This window comes from Cylas formicarius, unplaced genomic scaffold (genome assembly GCF_029955315.1).
Source record: "Cylas formicarius isolate icCylForm1 unplaced genomic scaffold, icCylForm1.1 PGA_scaffold_3__17_contigs__length_32017465, whole genome shotgun sequence".
In the NCBI taxonomy this organism is placed as follows: Eukaryota; Metazoa; Arthropoda; class Insecta; order Coleoptera; family Brentidae; genus Cylas; species Cylas formicarius.
In genome coordinates this window covers 16,735,469-16,757,580 of record NW_026844326.1, presented here as the reverse complement: position 1 = coordinate 16,757,580, position 22,112 = coordinate 16,735,469, and the positions used below count along the sequence as shown (strand labels likewise).

Genomic DNA, 22,112 nt, shown 5'->3' with positions numbered 1-22,112 from the left:
TTTTGCCCATCAGGCTTGTAATTTAAATTTTAAAAAAATATTTGTAGTGCCCGTAGTATTCCAGAACCTTTCTGGATACGATAGCCACTTCCTGCTTCCGGTTTTAGCAAAAAAAAGCTATGTATCCATAGTTCCGGTTAATAAGGAAAAATACATCTCTTTTACATATTTCGAACCTGATTATAACATAAAATTTAGATTTATAGATTCGTTTAGATTTTTGGGAGCATCTCTGGATAATTTAGTTTCCAGTATGGATAAAAATGAACTATATATTTTAAGAAAAGAATTTTCCGATCTCGACGAATCAAAATTAAATTTACTGTCGCAAAAAGGTATTTTTTGTTACGATTACATCGACCATATAGACAAATTAAATGAAACAACTTTACCCCCGATTGAAGAATTCTATAATAAATTAAGTGAAAGCAATATTAGTGAAGAAAAATATTCCCACGCACAAAGTGTTTGGCAGTCGTTTGAAATAAAAAATTTAGGCGAGTATTCAGATTTGTATTTAAAAACCGACGTTATTCTTCTGGCAGATATATTCGAAAATTTTCGAAAAACTTGTATGGCAACACACGTTTTGGATCCGGCGTGGTATTTCAGTATGCCCGGGTATACATGGGATTGCATGCTTAGATTCACAAAATGTCGTTTAGAACTTTTGCGCGACATTGACCAAATTATGTTTATCGAGCGGGCTATACGAGGTGGAATTTCGGTGTGTGTTGGTAGATATGCGGAGGCCAACAATAAATATATGCCCAACTACGATTCATCCAGGGATGATTCCTATATCATGTACTTTGACGTCAATAACCTCTATGGCAAGGCCATGTGCGAGCCTCTTCCTTACGGAGGATTCGACTGGATGTCTCATCAAGAGATTGATTCATTTAATGTCATGAACATTCCAGATGAATCTTCCCAAGGATATATCCTAGAGGTAGACCTGGAATACCCGCAGAAATTACATGACACACATAGAGATTTTCCATTTTGTGCCGAACATCGAGTGCCCCCCAATTCAAAGTTACCAAAACTAATGACTACTTTGTATAATAAAGAAAAATACGTCATACACTATCGCAATTTAAAACAGGCTCTCAAAAACGGTCTCGTACTAAAGAAAATTCACAAAATATTAAAATTTAACCAATCTCGTTGGTTGAAATGTTATATCGATCATAATAATAAATTAAGAACCCAAGCAAAGACAAAATTTGGTATAAATTTATACAAATTGTTTAATAATGCCGCTTACGGTAAAACAATGGAAAACATTCGCAAGCATCGTATTGTTAAATTTGTTAAAGCGTGGGATGGTCGCTACGGTGCGAAAAATTTAATTTCTAGTCCTAGATTTCACAGTAGAACCATACTTGATAACAATTTGTTGCTTATAGAATTAAAAAAATCGGAACTTTGCTTTAATAAGCCACTTTATATTGGAATGTCCATATTGGATTTGTCGAAAACGACCATGTACGAGTTTCATTATAATTACATGCTTCCAAATTTGGGTCCCGAAAAATGTAAAATTCAATACATGGATACGGACAGTTTCATTTATAATATCAAATGTTATGACGCATATGAAAGCGTTATTAAGGCCGATTTAACAAAATTTGACACGTCTGATTATCCTAATGACAATCCCTATAATATACCGCAAATCAACAAAAAGGTTTTGGGGTTGATGAAGGATGAGACTAATGGCACCATCATTAGTCATTATGCTGGGTTAAGGTCGAAAATGTATACTTTCAAAATTTTAACGGGTTCGGTAGTTAAAAAGTCAAAGGGTATTCAGTACAATATTGTAAAAAATAAAATTTCATTTGATGACTACGTAGAATGCTTAACAAATTTTAGGGAAAAGTACGCCACTCAACGAACCATTCGTTCATACACTCACAATGTATTTAGCATCGAACAAACAAAAGTTGCCTTGAGTCCTTTAGACGATAAACGTTATCTTTTGCCGAATTCATATGAAACGCTTCCGTGGGGACATTATAAAGTGCCGTAATTATTTTTTAATATATTTTTGTTACAGATTATGGTCAAACAACTTACATTAGAAAGCCTTTGTATTATAACAATTTGCGAAAATATTAGGTGTAGTGCTGATTTTTTGCTTGAGTCACCTTTGCCTTGGAAACTAACGATACTAATATTTAAATATTATTCGAAATATAGATGGAGGTACCTTAAACAACTAGCGCTCCAGTCTGATGGCAATTCTTTATTAAATTTAGAATTCATTCTGTTGAATAAGAGATTTGGATCGTCTTACAGAAATAGCATTTTGGCAACTCCAACCATTGATTTTGACGGAGAATCCGCTTACTGTTTATGGGTCAGTTATTACAGGATAAAATATTCGGAAATTTTAGTTTGTAAATCTTGTCACTTTATATTTCAAGTAGTTAAAAAATTTAAAAAGAAAAATTTTAGACTTTTATTGGATCACTATCATTTACAGCTGGATATAAATAATTTGAATGATGTATATCACGATAAACAATTTTGGTGTCAAAGCTGCTTTGAAGAAGTTTTGTTCACTGTAGAAACTGAAGATGAATGTAATTTAATGCTTCACGATGAGAGAAAATATGGAAAAAAGTTACGCTTTTCTGATAGCACATTGAACTATTAATACTGTGGTTTTATTATAACATATGTAACTGTAGATAAGGCTTTTATGTATTGATTGTATGCCATTGTATTGCAACAAGAATAAACATGTATATATTTAGACGCTATTTTCTTTTTTACCACCACCACAACACCGCATAATAATTACACAGAAGTTTGTAATTGTATAATTTATTTATTATATACATTATTACTATTTTACAATTTCGTTAAATGCTAAATTATTAAATTGTTCTAGTTTTCTTTTGCACTCTTGAGCTTGCATCCGCGCCACTTGCAAGTCTGTATTAAAAAGCGCAATTTGTGTTTCAATTTCGTTGATATTGCACTCTAATCCCGACAACTGAGACGCCAAGTTTCTTTTTAAATTGAATGCCTCACAAATGACACTTTTTTCTCTACCGTCCGTGAACACTTCGAGCCAATCAGCGGATGACGTTGGAGCTGCAAACGCTTCACTTGTGGTAGTTTTCTTCTTCTTCTTGCGGGATACGACCGACGCACTTTGTATTCGTTTGGTCGCAGATTTTTTGGTTTGTTGCTCTACAGGAACGAAGCTGGACGGGAGCACTTCTGATGAAGGAAATTGCAACTCGAAATTTTCCAATAAATTATACAATTCGTTGGATGTCACAATTTTCTCTTGAGCCATCATATACACGTATTTATGTCAGAACTTCTAAATCGAGACTAAATTTATTTCAAAACGTCTACGTTGTCTACCCACGAATCGTGCGACTTATCCAATCCCAACCAGCGCACGAGAACCATATTGCCTCGTCTGCGCAACACCTTTTCGACGAGATATAAGTCCGGGTTAACTGTCTTCTGCAATTCTTCTTCATAAAATCCGCCCATTATGGGTTTACCCTGCATATCTTGAAGCAAATACGTTACGGGGTTAGTAACCCGTACTTTAACAATTTTAAACAATTCCGTGGTCCAATTCGGTGTATAACCTTTGTTGAAAACGTGCTTGACTTTGCTGATTCTAACGATGTCGCCGACTTTAAGTTTACGAGGACCGAATATTTTTATGCTACTATACGCGGTTTTCAAAATTCTCTTTTCGTTGCTCTTACTCACATCGATGGGTTTCGTACCCGTCGTTCTATGTTTTGTGTTATTGTATTCATCAACGATAGAGGCGAGCACATCGATCCATTTGTACGTCCCGCGTAAAGAAAAATGTCGAAACAATTTCTCTTTGAGGGTACGTATCACCCGTTCGACAATTGAGGCCTTTTTTATGCTATACGTACTATAGTGGTTAATTTTATGCTTATCCACAAGTTTCAGAAACGTGTCGTTGTAAAATTCTTTACCGAGATCCGTTTGCAAGTTTTGAGGGTGCCGTCCGTCCTTGAGAATTTTGGAAAACGCCTTGGCGACTTCGACCCCGGTTTTGGTTTTCAACGGGCGACACCATACATATTTTGAGAAACAGTCTATCACAACCAGCACGAATTTAAAATTTCTGTTTTGTTTGCTGTAGCGATCTAATTGGGCCAGATCCGCTTGCCACAGGTCATCCATCCCTCGTATTATAGTCCGGCGGCGAGCATAATTTCTGCGTGCCGGCTTGTGCAGTTCTCGAACCAGTTGTACCTTCTCTTTATTCATAATGTGTGTTCGGTTGCGATGGAGGATTTAAAACCCTTTGTTTCAATACCTTCATTATATTCTCATTTTCGTTCGTAAGTCGCTCCATTTTGGTTACAATATCATGAAATTGCTGTGACAAAACGGCGACTTTTGTCATGTGCTTTTCCAAATCTTTCTTTGCGCTCATTTCGCTTAGCTTTTGGTGGAAAACTTCGCGAAACTGCATAATTTCATTTTCGAGTGTAGTGCTACTCATTTTCAGTTGTTCTTCAAGACGCGAGAATTTAGTTTTGTCTTCAATTTGTAATCTTTTCGTGTACGCTTCGAGTTTCTGTCCAATAATCTTTCTCAATGCAATTTTTAATAAATTACTTGTCTCATCCACATATTTTTTGTTAGCCACGTCACCGTCATCGCTAGGCGTTTGGACATTGCAAATTTTTAAATTGTTCATATTGACGTTTCCGTCTGGCATATAGTCGAGGGCGCTTCTAATCACAGTATTAGTGAAGGGTCGTTTAGAGCGCAGCGCGCTAGAACGTCCAAACTTGTCCAGACTCATCGTTAAACTAACGTATAAAACCTGATTCTTTTAGCTCTTCAACGATTGAAACTATTTCGTTATCATGAGACGTGTTGCCTGCGTGTTTCGACGCGATTAGTAATTTCAGACGCTCTACGAGTTCATTGACGTCGTCCCAGTATACATATTCAGTAGGAGCGTCATTATAACGCATATTATAACCTTGACCGCTGTACGAGTACGAACGCGACTGAGATTTTATTAAGGGTCGGATGACCTTGGTATATTTTGGTACAGTCGATGCGCCTTTCAAACGTCCGATCGCGTCCCTGTGCACCTGGGTAGCCTCCATTATTTTTTTATATTGTGCCAAATCGTCTTTTGTGTATGCTATGGGATCTTTCAAAAACACCAAATTATACAAGCCGCGGGTACCGGAATATCTCTCGCCGTCTACAATAATATCGCCAGATCCTTGATGAAAATCCAGCGATTTATTGCCGAGAAACCATTTGGATGATATTTTGTCGTAAACGGGTCCGTAAACAATATCGGTGTCGGGCGATTTTACCCATAAATTTTGAATATATGAATGGGAAATTTCTGGATATTGTTCCAGGTATGATTGAAGGGATGCGTTGGCCACGCTCGATGTGTCAAACACATCATCTTCCTCCTCATCGATATTTTGCATCTCAACGCTCTTATTGGGATCCGGCGTTTCCTGAATTTCTTCCATAGGCAAAAATGATACGTTAACCTTATTTTTTGTTTCTTCGTTCGGTTCCTTTTTGTGTTCCCGCTTGACACCTCGACGTTCAGTTTTTATTTCTGCCGGTGACGGTGATAGCTTTATTTTTGCTATACGTTCTAGCGGCTCGCTGACGGGTTTGAAAAGCTTCCGAATTGACGCATCCTCTTCGCTCTTACCCAATTTTAATGTTAAATACTTCTTTCGAATAGATCTAGACAACTCGTTTACTTTTTTTTTTAGCGCCGCGTCGGCGATGTCGGCGGACGTCGCCTTCATGACTGTTTCTATCGACAATTAAATATCGACTTTTATATATTTATCGAAACCCTTGCGGTAGCGTCCGTTTTTTACGTCGAAATCTTTGACAATTATCAAACAGCCGTACTTTTCTTTCCAGCACTCGGAACAAATTTGTTTAAACGTGTCGTATGAAACGTCGGGTGAGACATGTTCATCATAAACGTGACGTAAATTCATGTCATCCTGTTTAAACAACGCGACAATATTGCAATTGTCACGTATCAATTGCTTGGGTACCTTGGAGTATGTCTGACAGAGATAAATAGCGTCGATGGCCTTGTGTCGGCACATCGAAAAATACTCGCGAATTTTATCTTGCTTGTCGCACGCCACGTCGTCGAAAATAAACAGAGAATTCTCTTTCGCGTCGCTGGGGTCGATTATCGAGTCTCTTTCACTGTAGGGATAATATCCAACTCCTTTGACATTGCTCAATACGCGAGATAACAGTTGATATTTTGGTTGATACAACGACTTTGAGTAGACGTAAACATTTTCGAAACTTGCCCCGTTGGGGTTAAAGAGTAGCGCTAACATGGTGTTGGTTTTGCCGCAACCGCTAGGTCCGCAAAACACCGCCCTAAATGAATTGGGTAGCAGTTGACCGTGTTTGCTTTTGTTAAAGAAACCATCTCCGCAAACCAAATCTAAATTATCGATGGGGAGCTTGAGTTTCTGCTGCACCACCCGCATGACTACAATGTTTATTCGAGACACCTCGTATATATATACGACACAAGCAATTTCCTTTAATTAGTATGTTATGCTTCGCGTCCGGAAGTGGTCTCGTTAACACGCTTATTAACAAGTTACCTTTTGAAGTACACATTCCGGGTTACCAGTTTTGCGGTCCCGGTACAAAATTGGAAAAACGCTTGAACCGAGGCGATAGCGGGGTGAATCCTTTGGACGCTGCGTGTAAGGTACACGACATTGCCTATTCGCAAAACAAATCGTTAGACGAACGTCATAAAGCGGATAAAGAATTGGAAACGCGTGCGTGGCAGCGAGTAAAATCTAAAGACGCAAAGTTTGGTGAAAAAGCTGCCGCATTCTTTGTCACCGCGACTATGAAAACTAAACGTAAGCTCGGTATGGGTCAACAACGGCGTCCCTCTGTTTCGTTTCGACAGGGTGTCGTGAAAAAGGTTCGCAATGCATTAAAGAAGAAACAATTGTTTCATATCGATAACCCTAAAATGCTTAGAAGATCGGCACTGGAAGCGCTTCGAGCTGGCAGAGCCGCTGTAAGAAAAGCGGGAGGACGTAAAAAAATTAGGGTACCTAGAATTATACCGTTCGAATCAAAATCGGGCGGTATTTTACCACTTTTACCGTTATTAGGAGCGCTAGGGGCTTTAGGTTCGCTCTCGGGCGGAGCCGCTGCTATCGCTAAAACTGTCATCGATGCGAAAAACGCACGAAAGAAACTCGAAGAGGACAACCGCCATAACCGAGCTATGGAAGAGATTGGAAAAAAGGGATCGGGTCTATTCTTGAAAAAGAGTCCGCGCGGCGGATTCGGTCTTTATCTGAAGAAACAAAAAAACTCCCAATAAAGCTACCCAGAAGGGCTCTATACGACGTCGATTTAATATCTCTGGCGCGCAAATTAAAAATTCCTCACTTCAGGGGTGTTTTTATGCGAGATAGTTTACCCCGTCGAATCAGATCGCAAGAATGCGGAATCGTAAATTTGGATGTTCGTCGAAATAGAGGAACCCACTGGGTAGCATACAAAAAGAGGAAGGGAAACGATGTTGAGTATTTTGACAGTTTCGGTAACCTTAAACCACCCGCGGAACTTGTTAAATATTTCGGCAACAGCGCCAATATCTACTATAATCACGATAGATATCAAAAGTTTACGCAATACAATTGCGGTCATTTGTGTTTGCAATTTCTCTATAAAAAGGACTGAAATCGCGGACCTATAAGCAGTCAACATGTCGATCATATTTACGTTAAAAGGGAACACGTCGACATTATCCATCGACTTTGTCAATCCGCTGCAGTTGGATGAAGATGTAGAGTACGGTTTAGCGCTGATTGGATTCCACTCTTACAACAACATTCCCAACATAGATAAGGGTTCGAATAAATTTTACTACTTCGATGGTAACAATAAAGAAAACGTAATTGAAATTCCGACCGGGTCCTATGAAATTAGCGACATTGAAACCTACATTAACGAACATCTGCCAAAAAATAAGGAAGAGAAGAATACGATCCCAAAGTTAATAGAGGAGATATCAATCAAACCCAACAATAATACGATAAAGTGTGAAATCTACAGCCCCGTATACGGGGTAAACTTTAAACAACACTCGGACAGTATCGGAAAATTATTGGGGTTTTCACAGAAAATTTTGGAGCCCAATATTATGCATTCCTCAGATTTACCCGTGGATATAATAAAAGTGCGAACGATACATGTAGATAGTAACATAACGTCTGGAGCGTTCTACAACGACAGACCTTCGCACACAATTTACGAGTTTGCCTTGTCCGTCGATCCGGGGTACGCCATCGACGAAACTCCTAAATATCTAACGTACTTGCCAGTAAACAAACGACAAATCTACAACATTACCCTACAGGTTCTGGATCAAAATTTTGAGTTGGTTAATTTCCGAGGTGAAGAAATCATCATTAGATTGGAACTTAAAAAATTAACGTAATGTTGATTTTCAACTCAATCGGAGACGCTGGTGAATATAAAAAAGCGAACATCCAAACGGTAGGGTTAGTAACAAAACCGAGGCGTATCCGTAAAGGTCGTCTTACATTGAGCAACAAACAATTTCTCCGATCACTGGGCTACGATGTTATCGAATCAAATATTCGACATACACAGAAAGCCAAAATTTGATGAATCTATCCAGCGCGTGGAGACCCGCACCTATCATCCCTTTGTGAAATCTTTTTTGAACAACGACACCATTGAGATCACGATCAATCAAGGAGATGCCTGGCTGCTTATGTACGACGCTGCTATTTGCATTAAGGGATCGCTGAAACGTCTCACGGGAACCGACCAAGTGCAATTTGTAAACAATGCAGGAGCATTTTTTTTTGAAACTATATCGTACGAGCTGAATGGGAAAGAAGTGGATAGCGTGCGTGATCCGGGTATAGTTAGTACGATTAGAGGTTATCTATGTTACTCGAAAGATGACTCATCGCATCTAGATATTTCCGGCTGGAATTTCCCTGAAAATGCGATTCACGATACAGAAAATGGACATTTTAGCATGCGAATCCCGTTACGACACTTTTTAAACATATTTAATGATTATAATATGATAACTTGTGGAAAACAAACCATAAGATTGGTAAGAGCCAGACATGACAAAAATTGTATGATAATTAAACCAATGGGCGGTGTTGCGGCCAGTGCAATTAAAACAACGGCGGAATTAAAAATTGATAGTGTCGATCTTAGGGTCAAGCACATATTTCCAAACGACGAAATCAAATTGGCTCTGCTGAAATCGATTAGATTAGATCAACCCATATTGATACCCTATAGACGATGGGAACTTCATGAATATCCTGCCCTAACCGCGGGCTCTACCAAAGAAATTTGGTCTGTCAAGACGTGCGCGGCTATCGAAAGCCCCCGATACGTAATAGTCGCTTTTCAAACAAATCGCAAAGACAACGAAGCGAAAAATGCGACGCTTTTCGATCACGTCGACGTAACGGATATAAGATTAACACTAAACGGAGAATATTACCCTCACGAACGTTTACGATTAGATTTTGAAAAGAATGACTTCGTGGAAGCGCATCACAATTACACGGATTTCTACCCCAGTTATAAGGGATGTGAGGAAAAAACTGCGTTGCTTGACTATATGGCTTTCAAAAACTGCGCGATTTTCGTCATTGACTGTTCTCGAAGAAACGACAGTGTAAAATCCAGCACTGTCGACGTAAAGTTAGACATCGAAGCAAAAAAGGGATTTCCCGCGAATACACGTGCCTATTGCATCATCATTCACGATTGTATCGTGGAACAACTACCGCTCAGCGAGATTGTTCGAAATCTAACATAAATACCGCCGGAGGAACCTAATCTTAACCAGTCATATTAAAAATGCGCATCGTTGCGGTAGATATTCAAGGCTTCCAGTTAGAAGATGGATTTGTCGTTAAAGAAATGGCTGTCTACAATGGATGTCAAATTAGTCATTACGTTTTGAAACCGCCGCGTGAATATTGCACGTTGACCGGTGCAGAAAAAAGAACGGTACGCTGGCTCGAACAATATCATCACGGTCTCAAATACAGTTCTGGTTTTGTTCAATATTCCGACATTGATACGTTGATCGGACTACTGATAGAAAATGCTGACTTGATATACGTGAGAGGAAGATCAAAAATGGAATTTTTAATGTCGAAAATGGATCAGGAGGATGTCGCATGCAGAGTCATTAACGTGGAGAAATTCGATGATGATAATTGGTTGAATCCGCCGAAATTTCAACCGGATCACGCCCATTGCATGTTTCACTCCGGAGGAAGACTGCGCATGTGCGCGTTGAGAAATTCTGCCCTTTTATATAATTGGTTGTATTCAAGGATCCCTGTATGAAATAAAACTTTCTTTATTTAAATAAGACTTTTTATTTCAATCCAAAAAAATTAATAATACATTTACACGTAAAAATAAAGCACGCTAATGCTATGATATGAATACAAACTGCGAAACTGTAATCTATTGAAGTATAATTCTTTTTTCGTTCCATTTCTCGAGTAATATTCTGCGTCATCTCACGCAAAATAGCGACTAAAAGCGTTTGGTTCATCACTTCTCTTTGTTATTTTACCTATAAAAGATTAGCTAGGAACCGAATACATTTTAGTATTTTACTGACCTTGAACGAGATGAGAGTCTTGTTGCTATGCTACGCTGTCTTTACTACCTGTTCGGACGTGTCGACGATAGTCGCCGCGCTGCCCGAGGAAGGTGTGATTGAATATTTACAAAAATTCGGATTCCTTTCACCTAACGACAACGAATCTTTAACGCAGATCAATGCGTCGAGTTTGCAACGTGCCCTAATGGATTTTCAGGATTTCTATAATTTACCGGTGGATGGTACTCTTAATAACGAAACCGTCGAACTAATAAATAAACCCCGATGTGGTGTAATAGAAAATGCCTTCACGACTGTTTCGCGATGGCAGAAAACGGATTTAAATTGGTATATTCAAGTACCGCCCAGTCACTATCAAGAGTTAAAAGTGCTGGCAACCGAGGTTTTTAAAATATGGAGTGATGAATCAAATTTAAATTTTTTCTTAAATTATTCAGAGCCGGATATAATGATTTTGATGTCTGACAAATATACTACCCACAGACAAAGCATAAGATGTAAAGGGAACGAATCCTGTCCTTTTGCTTTTGACGGAAGGGGTAACATATTAGGACATGCATTTTTTCCAAATCAACAACAAGAGTGCGTGGAAGTTCATTTGGATAAATCCGAAGATTGGTACTACGGTTTAGAAGTGCCTGCGCCCGGAGGAAAAACGAGCTTGTTTACTGTGTTGTTCCACGAAATTGGACATACGTTGGGTTTGGCGCACAGTAACGATCGCAATGCCATTATGTACCCTTGGTATAGCTTAAATTCTAAGACATTGTCATACGACGATGTTGCAGGTCTTCAACGTTTATATGGTAAAAAAACCACAACCACCGTCCGCGTAACAACTCCGACCACAACAACATCAACTACCACTACTACCACAACTACGAAACCTCCGATAGGGAAAAACGAAACAAAAGTACCAGATTTGTGTCACGTAAATCCATCCATATTTTTGGTTACGTCTAACCATCATATGTATCTATTTTACGACAAATGGGTTTGGATAATAAGATTAGGTGATAAAGTCTACATGGAACCTAAAATGATATCAGATTATGTCCCTATTTACGCTCCTATTTCGCATATCTACCAGAGACCCAACGGACAACTTTTGGTAGTCACCGGTGATTCGTTTTATTTACTTCACTTCCCGAGTTTCACGGTAGTGGGCGACCGACAAAGCGTCCAGCGACTGGGTGTGCCTGCGGGTAAAACAGTGAACGCTATTTTTAATACGTATGGCGGTCGAACGTATATATTTTACGGTAAACGCTACTATGCAGAAATAGACGAGTGTTCTTTGAGTGCGAGTGAACACGGTTTTACTACGGAACTGTTTCCGGGTCTGCCCGACGATTTGTCGGGCGCGTTTCGATACACCAACGGACATTTGTATTTTTTCAAAGAGAAAACGTATTACGAATACAACGAATTTTTGAATAAATTAACGAGAGTCGGTGAAATAGACTTGAGTCTTGTCGCAATTAATTGTCCCACAGAGAGTGTCTTTAAACAAATTAGGGATTTGTTAAGAAAGTTATCGATCTTTCACAACAATGAATAAGAAGTTAGTTTTCTTCGACGATTTTAGAAGCTTGGATACCGAACAACTTGAATTGATTCCTGTGCAACATTTCTTGGAGCATGTGAGACCGCACGATTTGTTAAATATGTGGCATAAGTTACCAGTACGACATCGCAACAATTTTGAATTGCAAACTCATTTGCCCTGCTTTGTTCACTATAACAGACCGGACAGCAAAATGCATATCGACGGCCCGGCACCTCCCCAGAATAAATGTCATTATTGTTTGAGTGTTATAAAAGCAGTTACCGAGATCTAGGATAGATTCATTCGGGCTAGAAACATGGTTTTGTTAAGTGCTCACTTTGTTTTGTTGTCGGCTGTGGTACAAAACGTTTTCTATATACATAAACCTAAGGATGTGATTGAAGCGTTCGTTTGTTTCAAAAATCATAATAATCGGTGCATTTGGCCCGATACGTGGACGCGTATGCAACTCGCTCAGGTCAACGGAATCGACAAGCTACAAACTTTTAGCGAGACATTGTCGAATAACACTACCGCAGATAAGCCGTATTTAAATTACAAGGTACGTTTCGTTTTCGCGAACCGGAGCTACGAAGACCACGGCGAATGGCAAACGATCGCTATCAAGAATTCCAATAACACCAGCGGCGGCGTTAACGACATTTGCGGTAACGAATACAACATCTCGGCAGGTCGAAAAACTATTTTAATCCCGCTATATGTAACTACGTGCGCTTGTTTGCTTCTTTTGACAAAATGCTTATTCAAATTGACTAAATGTAAATATCTCTCTTAATTACACCGATAGTGGGGGGTTGTTGATATATAAGTACATTTGAATTTGATACCGAAGTCAGTCTGTTTGTCACAATGTGTAACAAAGTGGTCACTATCGATGAAAACACGATTTTCGAAATAAAGAATTCAGGTGTCCGTTTCATCTTCAAGAACAAGCACATAGATTTTCAAGTCCAGGATTTTTGGGATTTTTTGTTCTTTCTGGAGGACGAGGTGGGAGAAATCATGTTCTGGAACGACATAACAGTCTACATCGGGAGCAGTATCGAGGTGACCTATTCGAACGAAGAAGAGAGCTGTGAGTTGATACTGAAACAGGATCATGGCGACGAAATTATCCTCGACCGCGATGAAGTAGAAAATCTCATGGACCAGAAACACCGCTTGTACGAAGCATTACGTTGTCTACATATGAGCTAATAAATATTTACTATTGTATCTATAGTTTTTCTTTTATTAAACCGTGATTATTGAGACACTCTGTATAAGTCACTCGACTTGTTTACCGACGACCCGATCCACCGCGTCACCGCGCCACACCGTCTCCGCGCCGCACCGTCACCGCCCTCTACCGGGGGGGCCTACGACGGTCGGAGCGCGCGACATCTAGCAGCGACGGGCGGAACCGGGGCAAAACAGGACGCTACACAAGCTGGCGACATCTAGCAGCGACGGGCGGAACCGGGGCAAAACAGGACACTACACAAGCTGGGTGGGGGGCGGAGCGCACTCTGGTAGACAGGGGGGACACGCGCGGGGGGCCCCCGCTGCGGGGGGGTTAGGAAATTGAGGTTATGTACGGTTTCTGTTGCTTATATCGGCACTATACATCTACTCATGAAAATTAGTATAGTTAGTTTTTATGTAGTCCTGAATAAGAATTCGTTGACACTTAAAGAAATCTCTAATAGCCCTTCTCGATATTTGACACCAAAAATTAGTCCCAGTTAGCCATGACTTTAGGTTGATGTAAAAAAAAAACATAATGTTTTAGTACGTTTTTGAGAGATCCATCCAACAAAAAAAAGTTGTCAGAATCACACTGTAATCGAAGATTTTACATCAATGTACAGTCTTAAGTGTTGCGATATTTCAAATCCCCTGTATTGAAACATTATAGAAATTGGTATAGTTGGGTTCTAAGTATTCCTTAATGAGAATTCGTTGCCAATTTATTTATTTTTTTAATATCTAATAGTACTTCTCTCTTCTCTCTCTTTTGTTAAATAGTCCCAATTGGCCATGACTTTAAGTTGAATTAATAAGCAAAACAAGGTTTTTGTGCACATTTATTAATTGAGGCACACTGTAATTGATGTTGATTTTTTTTTTAAAGAAAAGGACCTACTTTAGGGGTCTGTGTTGATATTTTATAAATATAATAAACAAATAAGTAGAAAAATCGTTTATAAATTTTTTTTTCAAATAAAAATACAACAATTTTACAATTTTATCGCATCTGGCATTTTATCGTAATTTGATCCTATTTGGTATTTTGCATGCTGTTAAATGTTTCAGAAAGTTGTATATTTCCACATAATTTTCTGTTACTGAGTATACTACTATTTATTTTCTTTGGATAATGTTTTATTAACTATTTGTATGGACGTAATATAAGCCATACATACGACATATACCTCTATTTATAGAGAGAGCGACCCGAAATATAATGGATGTTTTTTTTCGATGTATAGAACTTTAAGTTGGCATTACTGTTCAAGATGGCGACCGATTTAACAGCTGTCAAGTGATTTATTCTCAGTTTGGTTTGCAAATTCATCATGAATAGACTCACGCTTAAACAACGCTTGCAAATAGTGCAATTTTATTTCGAATATAATGGTTCTGTGCGGAATACGTATCGCGCACTACGTCCATTTTATCGTCGACGAAATCAGAGCAGTTAATTCGATTAACTATGGAACGTTTTCGCACCACGTTTACTCTTATTGATAACGCGCATCCCCAGAGACGCCGTACGGTGCGTACAGAAGAATCTATTGCTGCTGTAGAGCGTAGCATTGAGGAAGACCCGAATGAGTCCATCCGCCATCTAGCACAGGAATTGGATCTGTGTCCATCCACTCTACGAAAAATTTTGCTGAAGGATCTTGGTTTACGTGCTTACAAAATCCAACTCGTGCAAGAATTGAAGCCAAACGATCATCAAGTAAGGCGTACATTCGTCGAATGGGCCCAAAACGAGATTGCGGTTGTTCCCGATTTTCATAAGCGAATTTTGCTTAGCAATGAAGAGCACTTCTGGTTGAATGGCTACGTCAACAAACAAAACTGCCGCATTTGGAGTGAAGCTATTCCTCGAGTGTATGTCGAAACACCGTTATATCCAGAAAAACTGACTTTTTGGTGCGCTTTATGGGGTGGTGGAATCATTTGTCCGTACTTCCTCAAAAACGATGATGGCCAGAACGTTACAGTCAATGGTGATCGGTATAGCGCTATGATTACTAACTTTTTCATTCCTGAATTGAATAACCATGATGTCCAGGAGATGTAGTTTCAACAAGACGGCGCAACATGTCGCACAGCTCGTGCCACAATCGATTTATTGAGAGATACGTTTGGTGACCGCCTAATTTCACGTTTTGGACCTGTGAATTGGCCTCCAAAATCTTGTGATTTAACACCGCTAGACTACTTTCTGTGGTCTATGCGGATAAGCCACAAACGCTTGACCATTTGGAAGACAACATTCGCCGTGTTATTGCCGATATACGGCCACAAATGTTGGAAAAAGTCATCGAAAATTGGACGTCCAGATTGGACTACATCCGCCCCAGCCGTGGCGGTCATATGCCAGAAATCATATTTAAAATGTAATGCCACAAGATTATTTTTCGTATAAATGAAATTCATGTCAATGGAATAATCCATCCTTGTTTCATTGCAACTTAAAGTTCTATACATCGAAAAAAAACACCCCTTATAATACAGGGTGATTGGCGTAGAAATCAGTGGATATATTTTGTCTTGCACAGGTCACTTTCGACATAAAATTAGAAATGTATGATAAACGGTTAGGCTTAGGTATAGGATATTGTTTATGAAATCTGTTTAGAAAGTTCCGAGGAATTGAATAATTTTCTTAGTTGCAAACACCCTGTTATATTACAATATGATATTTTAAAAGTATGAGTGATTCCAAACAACTTTTTGTTTTTACTATTATATTTATATTATTGTAAGATTAAGCTTTGTACATACACGTTTACAACATACATATTCACAACTGATCAACAGTGTAATAATTAAATATAATAATCAATGAATATTTGCTTACCGGTAGATATCTTTAGGCCAGTGTATTAACGAGATCTGCAACAAAAAAAATTGTCAGGGTACTAATAAATGATAATTCGGCGAAATAACGTTCGGCACACAGGTAATGGCGATTTTTTAAAAAAAGGTCATTTTCTTCACAAAAGTGTTAAACATTTTCAAAGATCTCCACGAAATGGTGGAGGCCTAGTAAGTTCTCAAGTGATGTTGTTCCACGCTACCAAAATTTTTACATAAATGTCGCATTTTTAGAGCGACTACTACATCTTCGTTCTTGCTGACACGTGGAGTTTGGTAACTTTATTTATTCTTTGCCAATAAAATAACGTAACTGAAATATCGCCTCCGCCGACAATGATAAATTGCCCTCGACCGAAGAGCTTTCGCGCATTTATGCAACAGCTAAATAAAAATGTTCCCATGGAGACGGATTGGGGCCGTATTTACAACAAAGTGCATTTAAGATAGTGTTTAATTAGTAACATAAGAAATTGGGAAGGTTATTTTTCAAAGACTATTTAAGATATGAAAGGAGTGTATAATTTTTTTTAATTATTTTTTTCAATTTCAATAAATTTTTTAATTTTTTTGGATTTATCAAAACTAAACAGCAACCATTCGAAACAACCAATAATTCTTGTAGTAAGACAGATAAATTGAATTACAAAACCTAAACCTACTTACATTGATATATTTATAAAATATATATGCCAAATGTTTCAGCGCACTTATTTTTCTGCATTCTGTAATATTACAGGTGATACTATACAGCAAAGCATCACATCCAGATGAGCAATATATTACATTAAACAAAAATTTCTCGAATATAGTTGAAGGTAGAGTTCAATTGGGTCTATTGACAAGTATCTCAAAGTCCCCCTATACACAGACAAAATCTTGAGCTTAACTTCTTTTAGTTTCTTCTGTTAAATCTTAAAATCAACTAAAATCTTTTGGGTTTGTAGTTTCATTTAGGTTGTAGTTCATTTTCACTTTTCTAAATGATGACTTCAGGAGCTTTGTTCGCTCTTATAGAACGCAGCGCCTCTACAGACAGCATCTGTAATCACGTTCCGATTTCCGCATACCGCAATGTGGCTGAAGTTAGATTTGGATCCTGATTTTATTATACAGTTTATTACAGTGCACCAGTTCGCTATTTAGCTTAATTAAGAAAACGTATTCCTGTGGACATGTCGGAAAAGCAAGTAGGGAAATATTGCAAGGGAACTTCCAAAAATCATATCCAATGTTGTTATACAGAAAATAACACCTTTTCCCTTTGCATTACCCCAAAAAATAAATTAATTTAATTACTATTTCACAATCTCGAAAAAATTTAATGTTGGCCCAGAGATTCAACCAGACCATTGAAAAGCCACTTAGGAGAGCTTCACCTAGAAAACGTCTGCAAAAGTTAGTTATATTTATTTAGCAATCTCAAAAAAAATCTGACGTCCCAGATATTCAAATAGACCATTAAAGAGCCACTTAGGAGAACTTAAAAAAGATGTATTACTCAACCACCATAAACCATAAAACTACTCCCAATAATGAGATACCCTAAAATTCGCCATTATCAAAGTAGAGATTTGCTTTTTGACTCGAAATTTACCCCCAAAGGCATCCATCGATCATGCATGCTCGCGATATTCAGGAGACTTTCTTAATTTTATTTGTACTTTTCATTTATATATTTATTTAGCCGCACTTAAAATTTTTTCTGGGTCGACAGGGAACTAAATTCTGTACTTCATGACGTTTAGAGAAACAGGGTATCCCATTTAAAGAAAAAACAATTTGAATCGTTTCTGGATTAGGAGCAATAGTTATCATGTACTTTTTTTTTAATTCGGAATAAATAAAACGAATATTATCTGTTGATGATGCTAAATTAGAGAAGCGCTCTCCCAGAACGTAGTATTAGTTCTAGTATCATTCAATAACAACATTTTCCATAGTGATGCCAGAAGTTCATTCCACATAATCACAATCTTCTACATCAGACTTTCGTTAATAGTGTCACGAACGACTCGTTATTTTGTTGCAGAAACATTCGCAGAAGATTACAAAATCGTATGTAAATTGAGTTAAAAGGAGATTTTGTTCGGGATGTTGATAAATTACATTTCCAGATAGTTAATTTTGAATGGAGTGCATCAATCATGGTAATAGAGGTACATTTCTCAGATTAAAATGAGCTGGTTACTTGATCCAATTAGGTATGCCGTGAGTGTTTCCGAGGACACGTAATTTAATTAAATATTAATTAATTAATTTGGAACGAAAAGCCGTTTACCAGTAGAAGCAAATTGATTCATTTACTAATGTAAGTCCGCGTGCCAAATTTAAAATATTCAAAATTCCCATTAATTAACGGAGATTTATTATTTCAGCGAAAACTTGAGGGCTGCGTTGTTAAAGTTATTTAACTAGGTTTTTGCGGAAAACCTCTCGCTTGGCTCTAATTATATGATGAATTCGCTGCCGGATAATAAAGTTGTTAGGAGGACAATGCAATTTATCATTTTGCGAGAGGTGCTGCGGAGAGTAGCGGAGTCGGGGGTGTCCTTTCCGTTCCTGTTGTTGCCGGGTTTCAGTTTCGATGTTAACTTAACTAAGACTAATTAAGTATCGCGATGATTTCGAGTTCATCAAAGCAAATCCGTGGCTAAAAGTTTGGCTCGAGCTTTTCTGTCAGAATATATATATATATATATATATATATATATATATATATATATATATATATATATATATATATATATATATATATATATATATATATATATATATATATATATATATATATATATATATATATATATATATATATATATGGGCTGAATGCCCATAATTATCGCTGATTTTTGCCAATATTGCTGGAAGTACTATATTTAGTTAGGAATAGAATGTTGTTCATGCATGTCGGCGCGCCTGCTCACTTTTTTGTTGCAGTAAGAAAATATTAAAATAACATATTTAATAACCGATGGGTAGGTAGCGGCGGACCTCAACCATGGAACCCTAAGTGCCCAGATTTAAATAGTTTGGACCTTTTCTTATGGGGGCTTAATAGAAGTCTGGATTATCGCACCCCAATTAACACTGTATAAGAGGTGGAGGTATACTTCTACTTCTTTTCAAAAAGGTTGTTATTAATTTATTAACAGACAATTTTGTTGAAAATGATTAATAGTGTTTTATTTTTAAATAAGAATCGTTTATTTTGTTAGGATGTTATGTTATTGCATTAATACTGTAAAAGTAAAAATAACAGTTTTCTAATTTCTTTTCTGAAGGACACTAGTTGGTAACTAAAAATTAGATATTTTGCTTTTGATAAATATTTTATTTTTCACAAAAAAAGTTCTCGATTTACAAGTACAGTGGCGACCTAATTAACCAAAACATTGTGTTTTCACTAAACAATGTCTGCCAAAATAGACAGTTGCCGTAAGCCAGCCACTGGCGTATTTTAAAAAAATTGATTGATATATAGTACATGTGTGCCAAATTTCATTAAAATATAGTGGGATTACAGATATAAAAAAAAATATATTTTATTTTTGAAAACTTTACCACCCTGTATCTCAAAGGTTAAGACGTCTGGTAGTTTTCTTTTTTAAATGGACCCAAAAATCGCCATCCGAATTCATTGGTTACCATCTGTAGATGAGTGGCGAACGTAAATCAGAATTTTTTAGGTTAGGAATCAGATACTTCTTTGATAGTTAGTTACTGGTCATATATACATCTCACGCGCTTCTCCGGGGTGTGGGGAATGCATCCCTGGCATCCCTACTACTGTCAAGATTCATTAATGTTTATGGCAGTTTGATTCAGCGAGCGCCGCTAAGAACCTAAAGTAACTTTCCGAGTGTCACTTACCATTTATCCCATTTCCTTGGAATTGCCTCTAAATTACAAACAATCGCCTAGCCGACAAGAAAAGATATCCCGGTTCGGTTTTAATATTCCTTATTAAAAGTGGAACGACTCGGAAAATTTCTCGATAGTCCGGGTTGCAACGTAAGCCGAATTAATGGCTCTAAATTTTCTTTCTCTCCTCATTTCGGTCGTAACGGCGTCTTGCGAACGCTCGTAAATGTAATTTAAAATGATTGAATTCGGTTAAGATTTTTCATTCACACGTGTCATTTGTCAAGGTGTTGTATGCATACGAAATGTGATTTGTATCACGGTAATATTACATACGGAGTGTTTTAATAGGTAACCGATATATATTTCACAGTACAACTACTCAATTACTCATTACCCATTTATACTCCGCTTCGCAAATGCTCTTGAATGGTCGACCAAAGTTTTTTAAGCGCATGTTTCAGCTCTTCAATTGTCTGATGAGGATCTGCTTCCACTTCCGCCTTTAAGAAGTCATTATCGAAACTTGCTGGTCGTCCAGATTTATGTGAGTCGGAAAGATCAAAATTACCGAACCAAACCATCTTTGGCATCTGCGAACATCTAACGCATTTGGGTAAACATCACAATTGCTTTTTATAGAAGTTGTTCCATTATTGCCCACCCAGAACTGAAATAGCATACAATGCCGTGTATGCAACTCGTCGTATATTTTGCTTGGCATTTCTATGAAAATTGTTTAAAGTAATTTTTTTAATCATCACAAGGCAATAAGTCACTGTTGACGATGTTCTAAAGTGTACGGTTATACAAAAACTGATGATCAAATATTCGTATGCCCAAAAACGACATGACTTTCCGGGCATTATTTTATATTTTTTTAAATGTAGTATATATTTTAATTTTAATCAAAATACATTTTTGGTACAAACTAATTTTTACTAGTGAATATTTTTGAAAAAAATGGTGGACCACTGATTTCTATAAAAACATACATTATTTTCGAAATTATCTTTCAATTTGGAGTAAATGTGGTGTCACGCTGGTTTTCACATAACAAAAATAACAAAAACCGTTTTCATGAAAGACGAAAAAAATCTGATTCGTTTTTACGTAAAATTCATTTTTAATTATTTTTAATGAAGAAAGGAAAGGAATTTAAATAGGAAATAATTATTAATACGTAAGCCATTAAACAAAAAATACACTCATTAGCTCAGAAACGAAAGAAATTTTCCAAGAATTTTTCATAAAAAGAGATTAACTATGAGCTGTAAAACCTGGTCCTATATGAAGGAGCGAACTGTGGAAATATGCGGACATTACTGGCTCGGATTCATGGGAAATGTAGCGGACCTGGTAAAGTGACGCTTCCCGCACACTAGATCGTGTATAATTAGAAATTTTACAGAAGGGACTAGAAAAATTTATACAATAAGAAATATCATACTTCATATAATATCATATAATGAAATGGAGAGGAAGGAACAATCTGGTTAAAACGTGTTTGAACGAGACAAGGAGTTATTTGATTCCTTCTCATATCCCTTATATTAATCCTAAACAACAGTTTTGTCATTACTGGACACGGTACGGATCTGAAGCGTCAAGAGAGAGAAAATATACGCAAAACTGTGTTAAAATTGAGCTTCTGTTTTCTGCGTTCCTTAAATATTTTGCAAAGGCTAAACATGTTTGCATATCTCTATACAATACATTCACAAATTTCTCGTGAAAATCTTCTATGTGTTTTTTTATTGGTGGTCCATCGCAAACCGACCAAGGTCGCGTCTATAACTAGACCATTTGTTTGAAATCGTATTAATATGCAAGCCGGTATCTAACAAG

The 22,112-nt window shown here is 37.5% G+C and overlaps 2 protein-coding genes across 5 annotated transcripts in view; one reads left to right on the top strand and one right to left on the bottom strand.

Moving 5' to 3' along the window:
- LOC132699070 (Ig-like and fibronectin type-III domain-containing protein 2) overlaps positions 1-22,112 on the bottom strand; it is a 244,429-nt gene that overhangs the window by 130,672 nt on the left and 91,645 nt on the right. For all 4 annotated transcript variants that reach the window (XM_060665536.1, XM_060665538.1, XM_060665534.1 and 1 more), the window contains one exon: positions 16,384-16,418. The gene's annotated coding sequence lies outside the window, so the exon portion shown is untranslated. The remainder of the gene's footprint in view (positions 1-16,383; positions 16,419-22,112) is intronic.
- On the top strand, positions 383-2,889 carry LOC132699974 (uncharacterized). Its single transcript, XM_060666990.1, has 2 exons — positions 383-2,408; positions 2,467-2,889. Exon 1 carries the CDS (start codon positions 575-577, stop codon positions 2,036-2,038), a length of 1,464 nt encoding a protein of 487 aa, XP_060522973.1. The 5' UTR covers positions 383-574; the 3' UTR covers positions 2,039-2,408; positions 2,467-2,889.